Below are 8,577 nucleotides of genomic sequence, written 5' to 3'. Positions count from 1 at the left end.
AAAAAAAAACGATCTGGGCCTTTTCGATGTCTCACAATCAACTGGAATACAATTATTCCTGGCTGGAACCGAAAAGCAAATGAATCAAAAGAGGAACGAGACTATAGAATTGATTTCACAAATATATAAAGGAATGAATGTTCATTTTCGTGTCGTCAATGTGCCTGCTAAACAATTAGAACTGTTTGAAAGCTTTGCCACCATATTCGAAATGTACTCGCCACATTTGCAAAATTACATTGAAGTTGGTCGACTTAGTCAATATGGAGACTATATTAGTAAAAGAATAGAATTTGTAAGCCATAAACGCCACAGACCACATATTTTAAGTGCAGTTTGTAATATAACCAGAATTTTAGCAATTATTTTAGAAACATACAATGGTGTTATACCTAGGATGAAAAGACTGGAAAATGGAAATGAATCGAAGGAATGTTAAAATCATTTCTTGCAATTCTCATCGAATAAAAAATCCAGTGGTTTCGTATACTAGATCATACTGTCAAACAAACATCGAACAACCAGCAACATTACATTTACATTTTGAATATGTAAAAAAGAAATGTTTAAAAAAAAAACAAAATATTAATAAATTTTATTATTTTTTATAAATATTAATTTATACATTAGTTATAAAATAAAATCTATAGTTGCGAGAAATATTTTTCCCATAGAAAAAATATGCCAAATGAATGCAAAAGATATATTATTGATGTTAATATAATTGTAATTATATTATTGATTATTCTTTATTTCTTAATAAACAGTAAATTCGAACAACAGTATGACTGTCTTACTGTTTATTACTGAATTATGAAATCTGTATTCCTGTTCCTAAAATTACATTTAAATTCTCAATTTTGGGTTTGTTAACATCTTTTTAATGCGATTTATTCGGCTTGCCTGAAATTATTCAATATGTTATAATGGAAACATACAAATACTTAGTTTAAAAGCAACACATTTGCAACATTGCTTGAATTTGAGATTCTTTGTCTTACGTTTTCGAATTCCAGGTGATATTTGTGATGAATTTTTTATATCAGTCTCTGGAGAAGTCTCTTTGAATTGTTTCGTCTTCGAAGTTGGTTCTATATTGGAAAAAATTCAAGCCACCATTAGAACGGATATCAAAACATTCTAGTCGTGCCATCGTCATCTATGGGTCACATTAACTTATACATTTATGAGACCATTTTGAAGATAAAACCAGTTTCAGAGGTTAACTCTGTCATAAAGGAACTATTCCAAAACCATTTAGCCACAATTACTTAAACCACACAAACAAAAAAAATACACACGCACCCACACAAACACATGTGTTATACATACGTTCACATTTCTTATCTTCATCTGAATCAGTGCCTGATGTTGATTGAGCATCTTCTTCATCATCTTCTTTGTCGGCCAAAACGGCAGCTGATGTTTCTGTTTCACCATCATCGTCGATGACATCACGAGCATCTTCATCAGTTGCTGTTGTTGAATTTTTTTGACCTTGAGAGAAACTCTTGCGGCTGTTTTGTGAAACAGGCGGGAAGATAAGGTCAATAATTGAAACCAAAATCAACCCTAACAAAGCGCCAAGCAAAATAGTTACGATGGCAAATAAAACGTAAGTCAGCCATGGTGGCATTCCATAATCGATGAGCATTACATTATTGACCTCTTTTAGATAGTGCGATAGTTTAAAAAAATATGAAACAATTGCCATTTGTACAGAATCGGGATGTTTCCATGGTGAAACTGGTTCAATTTCCTTCCACTTTTGTTCTTCTATGAATGAAATTAATGCATCGGAATCGCGAGGCCCTCGATATTGTCGGAACTCTCCATTAATAACACTGATTAAAATAAAAATTGTAGCGTTTCAATCTTTGAAGTAGGTTTAAATCAAATAATTGCTATTTTGCTCACTGAAATATTGTTGGCAATGCTGTAACAAGAAAACGTCCACTTAGAGCTGGTGATGTTGTAACGTCAATTTGAGCCGTATTTATTCCAATGTCATTTGACCATTCACCCAATTTTCGCCAGGCAGGAGCAAAATTCTTGCAAGCTGGACACCATGGAGCATAGCTATTAAGATTTTTTTTCATTTTAATTTGCACGAGATTTAATAATTAAAATACACAATTTAGATCAGTCTTTTTCCAAAAAGGTCCCCAAGGACTTTTAGGATAAAAAATTTTTTAAAAATAAAACTACAAATTTGCATGGGTAATCCATTTTGTTTAAGTTTGCATGCCGAATCATCTTTAATCAAGTTTAAAATCTAAAAAATGTGTACTATCATTTTTGAGATAGGAATTTTAGTTCAGTTGCCGCCTTTGTTATGTGAAATGAAACACAATTTCTGTATCACTAACCTTCGTATTAATGAAGACTGAAACCAAAACTAGTAATAGTTTAATTTACTTACAATTCAATCATCCATTCTTTATTGAGAGCAATGCGCCAAGTATCTTCGTTGAGATCGACAACTTTTGCTTGTTCGGCGAATACAATGGAATTCCATACAAGAAATACTGCTGTTCCATAAGCGAATTGTAATGTCATCATTGCAGTGTGAAGGTTTATTTTTAATTTTCAGTTTGCTATGCAGAAAATAAGTTTGATTATAACAATTATTATATTATTTATACACAAAGAAATACAGAATACACACTACAGAATACACACATTGCTTCAGCAATTTTTGGGTAGTTTCAAAGTTTAAATTTTAAATATATTTTAGAGTTAAATGACATTCAGTTTCGGTAGCTTTTTTCAGAATTGCATTATTATAAATTTATTCTTGTAAGTTCACTTAATTTAAGTTACGTCAAATTTCAATAAAGTTTACATTCTGCTCATGTATGTAAAAGAATCATTCAATTCCACGCAATTTGATGTTTCTTTTGTCTACTCTTGTCTAGTTAGTAATGATGCTTTCTGCTTGAGTACCGAACTGGCAATTCAAATCGGGCAACAATTTTACAAAATTAATTACTTATCGGTTAGATAATACGGAAGTCCATGCTAAAAAAGATCATTTTTTTAATTTTAAATGCGATGTAAATAAAGCAAGAGAAATCATACAATTGATTGTTTTTATTTAACTTGCATGTAATCCATAGGTTTCATTTAACAATGAAATGTGCACACAATGGCTCACAATTGAGAAATTGGCGCTAGTATCTCAAGTATATGGTATGTGTCAAAATGTGTAAACCTTCAACTCTAGGTAATGCTAAACAGTATAGTAACATAACTACTGAAAAAATACTTTTTTATCAAATAATTGGAAACTTAAAACTTATTTCCATATTATTTTACAAACACACAATGACTTTGACAAAAGCTGTGGATCAAATGACAATACTACTCGGTGACCGAGCAAAGTAAGTAATTCCATTTCTATAAAAAAATTGTAGTTGTCAATGTATTTTTATTTCGTCTTAAGCAGTAATACGTCAATAATTTTTTAGGCTGAAGGATCTACTCCGTTTGCGATTGACTGAATGTGGGTGGAATGATGAAGTTCGACTTCTATGCCGTGATGTTATCAAAGAAGATGGAGGAAACGTGAATGCAGAGAAAATTGTTAAGCAGGTTACACCAAAAGCCCGTGCTCTCGTTCCAGACGCTGTAAAACGTGAACTACTACAGAAAATTAAAACTATTCTTTCTACACAAGGAGGTGTTGATATTTAGTAATATTGTTACTCTGGAGAATGAAATGATAGCTTCAAAAACAATTACAAATACAAATTTACATATTAATACATAGAATTTATAAAATAGGATTATAAATGTTAATAAAATCCAATCATTTCCACGAAACTTGTCCATTTCCTATTTTAATTTGTAATATATTTTCCATTCTTCCTTTCGAAGCAAACTATTTTTTCTTGTTTCACAGCAAATATTTTTAGTAAGTTACATAAAAGACAAAACCAAAAAATTAAATCAATCATCACAAAGTTTAATTTGAATTGATATCTTCACTGCTGTTGCTCGATTTGATGGCACCAATGGTTGAAATATCGGATTCATTGGTAATTTGTGACGACTGTCCAGATGTTGAAGGTATTGAAGCCATTTCTTCGCTCGGTGGTACCGGACATTTATAAGGGGTTGTGACTAGAAGATTCAACGATACTAACAAAGGATAAACAAGCTCAGAGTCCAAGTATATTAGACGATTCTCTTCATTTCGATCTAAACTAATTGTTTTTATTCCTGTCGTTTGTGAATGCTTAACTTGACGTTGTTCATTCAATGAAAATAAGGTAATACTGTGGAAAAAGATAATATCGATAGAAGTAAAAGATAGAAGTGAAAACATGAAGTTTTTTGGGAACGTACCGTAACATAAAATGTCTCTTTGATTGTAAACTTAATAATCGTTCATTATCGTTGCGATGATGACGTTTTATGCTTAATGTTCTAGTATCTGCAACCAACACTAAATCAACACCAAAATTGAAACCTGTCCAGCGCCATTTTTGATATGCGTCATTATCTAGTATCCTTCCACACCTCAGACACGTTTGAAAAAACGTGTTCTCATCACAATCTATCGGACTATTAATTTATAAACAAAAATTAAAAAAAACTTCACAATAAAAAGTATAATAATAGCTCACCCCTGATCAAGGCCATTGTCAATTTTAATGAGTGAATTCCATTGGACCATAAATGGTGAGTACAGCCAGTCTTTCGGAATGATGTTCTCTTCGAGAATGAGTTTAATATCGACGGGATGATTAATTAAATGTTGCATTCGTAATTTCAGGAATGGTTTTTGAAATTTTTGGCCAGTTCGCGTATAAAGAAACGGCGTTTTTGATTTTAAACTGGAAAAATGATTTGACGCTAGGCTGATGAGTTCGCTAGCGCTAGCATTTATAACTTTTGTACGTTCACTGAACTCATCCTTAGTTGCACTAATTTTCAGATACATCCACACTTTTAATAGTGCATACAATGCGAATTCTGTCTGCATTACGACTAAATCGGGTGAATCAATTAAATCAGTTAGCAAATCAGCATTTAGCTCTTCCAACCATTTTCCGTGTTTCGAGTAGAAACTTAACAAGTTTATTTCCAACCATTTCAAAGCATTTTTCTTCACATCCAAGGCTGCATATTGGCATGCAACTTCATAATATTTAATAGCTGTCTATTGATAAATTGATTATTGATTAACATCGAATCTAATCATCTACTCATATCTCTTTCATTCACATACCTTTGCATTTATAGTGGCATTCATAACTTCACAGCATTTTTCAATTAACCTAAAACATTAAAAAAATAAATTATATTTTTAAATCTGAATAAAAATATTAAAGTTTGAAACAACAATTATTAGTATTATATCATTACAATTCAACCATTCGTAGAATTGACGTGTATTAAAATAGTCTACATACCCGTCCAATTGTAATAATGCAGCTGCTGCCAACACTGACACAACCGTATTTGGATCCAGAATAACCTCATCCAGGTACAATGAGCCAAAAACTGTATTCAAAGCTTCATGAGTTATTTTTGGATCTACAATTTCAATACCAATGAAGTTTTGTTCACGCTCACGCCAAGATCCACTAAACATGCTTGCAAAATATGGACTTTGACATAAATAAATTTTATGAAGATGCCACACTTTGCTTAATGCCATCACTGATACATCCGAGTCACGTTCCTCTTGAAAAAACGTCTTGTATATGTACCTTGGCGTTGTCATCAATTTTTTTCTACAAAAAAATAGAACAAATTCTCAAAATCTACATAGTTTTTGGTCTTTCGTTCTTTTCTTTTTACTTAACGGGTGTGTTGAGGTGTTTTTTTGTATTGGAATCAACTTCATCACCGGATTCCGGGTCAATTTCATCATGTTTTCGCTTCCGACCTCCTGAATAAGAACGACTGTAAATTGCTCCCTAAAAAAAAATATTAATTTATTAAATTCTTCTTCTCAAATTTTATTGAAATATAACTATTTTTGTATGGCTGTGTTACATTTCAATGAAATCTCAACATTCTTTCATGGACATTCAAATACCATATTCTTCTTTTGCTGTCCCCTTGTTATTTCTTCATATGCCTGATATAATGTGTAGACATTTTTGTAAAAGTAAAGAAACAATTTATTTTTTGAATAATTTTTACGCAAATGAAAAAGATTAAATGACATAAGTACAATATTTAACAAACATATGAATAAATTTAACATACAAACAAGACGTCATCATAAAATTACATATTTTACTTTTTAATAAAAATCATTAGATAATTCATAATAAAGTAATACTTAATCAGATAGAGCATACGTCAAGTATTCGATGTAGTGACCCAATGAGATAATAAACATAAAAATTTATTTGAACTATGTCAAAATAGATATTTTGAAAGATCTTTCAGAAGAATCTGAAAATTTCATCATTGAATGCTTTTTGGTAGTTAATTCAAAATATGATGGTCAATTTCAGCGTTGTCATTGTTGCAAATTTCCGTTAAGTATAATGCCGAACGTTGTAAAATACAAAGAGATAATTGAAGTAGGTGGCGATACTGACAGACAAGAAATCAAAAATAATCAATCTCATGCATTTGACATTTCAATTTGTTTGACATTTGATCGACTTGCTGTATATTACATAGTATTTCGTTCACATATTAGAACAAATATTGTGCACACAGAAAATTTGTGTTTTATTGATTATACTTATGTAAAAATCATATAAAAACTAAAGGTAGATTTTAAACAAAGATTCAAAGTATTACTCAGTTATAAAATAAATTAATTTTTAATGATATATGATATAATAAATTTCTCAGTCATTCAGTTTTGATAATTGGTAACACATAACCACAAAATAAAATTCATTCAATTGGAACACAACACATTCTAAACCATATATTATTTTCTTTTTAGAAAAATAGGCTACAAAGGTTATTTTTTATTTATTTTTTGATATAATTTCTATGACTTTCTTTTTTTTTGCATTGTCTATATGAAAGTTTTATTTTTTTCTCTCATTCATATTATAGTGACTGACTTGTGTCAACAAAAAATCCTGAAGCCACCATTCATATTCTAACATTTAAACGAGAACTCCAAGGAAAATCAATCTATTGTCGAGTAAGTTAATTTTTTTAATTCGAAAAATTCATTCAATTGAAATATATGTTATAAATACCATCATGGGTACATGACAACGAGGACAATAAATTCAATATTGTTTTTCATTGCATTTACAAATATTCATTTAGCGTACAAAAGTGAAAACATCTTCTCTAGTCGTGTTTTAAATCAAATAAACTTTTACAGGGTTAGGAATTTTTTTTAAACCTAGCATATAAAGAGAATTGTTTTCAAATCATTCTTGTGCTGTATTAATAACTGAAAAATTCAAATTCAAAACTGTTTAGCATTTTTTTGGTATAATAATCGTTGAATGATAATAATAATAATATCACGGGGGACGGCAGTCCCCCAAGTGACGCAATACCCCCATACATATGAAATATGTATATTTTGCGTCACTCTATATATACGTTAAAGAAATGAAAATCGATACCGCTGACTTTTGTAAAGGGGTTTTTGCATATTTTAGTAGTGCTCGGGCACCAAATTAAGAATCCGCAAAAAAAATTAAAAAAATTCAAAATTTGGCCGCCAGGTGGCATTTTGAAAGAATCGCTGAAAATTCCTTTTTCTCAATTTTTGACCACCAACCTGCTTTTTTCGAATTTATTTTTTTACATTTTCGGAATCTAGGGACTGCGTAGATAATGTTAAAAAAAAATATCATAACGATCGCTTGAAAAGTGGATTAAATATGGTCATTTTACCAAAAATGGCCAAAAACCTCAAAATTGGTCGCTTGGGGTGTTTGTATGTCCTCTTTTTTTTCCGTAGTTTTTGAAAAAACATTTTTTTTGTAATTTCTATTGAAAGTAGATGGAAAACTGAGAATATATGTGCTTTTGAAATTTTCGATTTCGTCTCCCATATCTCTTGGGCCTGGGGTCGAACATTTTTGGGAGGCCCTTTTTGAGTTTTTCATCAATTGGATATTTTTCTGGCCATCTGAAAGGTAATTCAATGATTTATACATATTTTGAAACAAATCCATGAACACAGCCATAACAAAATTAATAATTTTTGTGAGATTTGTTCGAAATCGTTTACTCTCCGACGCGAGTTACACATAAAAAATTACATGCGAATCATAAACGTTCCATATAAACTTGCCCGAAATATTCTTAATAATTAAATTACATTTTTATAAGCTCAGTTGAATCCCTTTGTGACATTTGTGGAGAAAATGTTAAATGGATACAAGAACACATGAAAATACATCAAGAACTCGAATTTATGTGTCCAGATTGTCCTGAAGTTTGTCAAACTTTATTGTATCTATTGATCTTGCCTTGTAAAAACTAGCAAATTTCACAATGTGTAGCGTATTCTTTTTCACGATGGAGGTATCATACATTTATATTGTTTGATTTTAAAAACTGAACCGTAAGTTTATAAAAGCAATTTTTACACGGCACCTCCATCAGACAGTTTTACATGAT

At 30.7% G+C, this 8,577-nt stretch overlaps 3 protein-coding genes and 1 long non-coding RNA gene across 10 annotated transcripts; 2 read left to right on the top strand and 2 right to left on the bottom strand.

The window, feature by feature from the left end:
* Positions 1–709: 709 nt before the first annotated feature.
* Positions 710–2,921, bottom strand: LOC116351191 (thioredoxin-related transmembrane protein 1). Of its 2 annotated transcripts, none has more exons than XM_031783274.1 (6): positions 2,669–2,921; positions 2,423–2,597; positions 1,918–2,079; positions 1,333–1,844; positions 1,002–1,091; positions 710–903 (listed from the first exon to the last, which is right to left on the bottom strand). In XM_031783274.1, the coding sequence occupies exons 2-6, from the start codon at positions 2,560–2,562 to the stop codon at positions 881–883; spliced, it is 927 nt and encodes a 308-aa protein (XP_031639134.1). In that variant the 5' UTR covers positions 2,563–2,597; positions 2,669–2,921; the 3' UTR covers positions 710–880. The 2 variants fall into 2 exon arrangements, with proteins under 2 accessions (XP_031639134.1, XP_031639133.1); XM_031783273.1 differs by having other exon boundaries at positions 2,683–2,920.
* A 277-nt stretch (positions 2,922–3,198) lies between these two features.
* On the top strand, positions 3,199–3,829 carry LOC116351192 (enhancer of yellow 2 transcription factor-like). Its single transcript, XM_031783275.1, has 2 exons — positions 3,199–3,383; positions 3,471–3,829. Exons 1-2 carry the CDS (start codon positions 3,205–3,207, stop codon positions 3,694–3,696), a joined length of 405 nt encoding a protein of 134 aa, XP_031639135.1. The 5' UTR covers positions 3,199–3,204; the 3' UTR covers positions 3,697–3,829.
* On the bottom strand, positions 3,411–6,466 carry LOC116351189 (protein germ cell-less). Of its 4 annotated transcripts, none has more exons than XM_031783271.1 (8): positions 6,302–6,466; positions 6,053–6,094; positions 5,812–5,930; positions 5,421–5,744; positions 5,237–5,285; positions 4,632–5,167; positions 4,351–4,569; positions 3,411–4,280 (listed from the first exon to the last, which is right to left on the bottom strand). In XM_031783271.1, the coding sequence occupies exons 2-8, from the start codon at positions 6,053–6,055 to the stop codon at positions 3,968–3,970; spliced, it is 1,563 nt and encodes a 520-aa protein (XP_031639131.1). In that variant the 5' UTR covers positions 6,056–6,094; positions 6,302–6,466; the 3' UTR covers positions 3,411–3,967. The 4 variants fall into 4 exon arrangements, with proteins under 4 accessions (XP_031639131.1, XP_031639132.1, XP_031639130.1 ...); XM_031783272.1 differs by having other exon boundaries at positions 6,321–6,466; XM_031783270.1 differs by lacking the exon at positions 6,302–6,466 and adding an exon at positions 6,226–6,287.
* Positions 6,467–6,608: 142 nt separating this feature from the next.
* On the top strand, positions 6,609–8,490 carry LOC116351193. Of its 3 annotated transcripts, XR_004202108.1 has the most exons (4): positions 6,609–6,743; positions 6,829–6,942; positions 7,042–7,132; positions 7,952–8,276. It is a non-coding gene; the product is annotated as an uncharacterized LOC116351193 (long non-coding RNA). The 3 variants fall into 3 exon arrangements; XR_004202107.1 differs by lacking the exon at positions 6,609–6,743 and having other exon boundaries at positions 6,750–6,942; positions 7,955–8,490; XR_004202106.1 differs by lacking the exon at positions 6,609–6,743 and having other exon boundaries at positions 6,750–6,942; positions 7,952–8,490.
* Positions 8,491–8,577: the final 87 nt, after the last annotated feature.

The sequence above is a fragment of the Contarinia nasturtii genome, unplaced genomic scaffold (assembly GCF_009176525.2).
Source record: "Contarinia nasturtii isolate CC-2019 unplaced genomic scaffold, AAFC_CNas_1.1 Cnas_scaffold_4839, whole genome shotgun sequence".
NCBI lineage: Eukaryota > Metazoa > Arthropoda > Insecta > Diptera > Cecidomyiidae > Contarinia > Contarinia nasturtii.
This window is presented reverse-complemented; position numbering and strand designations above follow the sequence as displayed.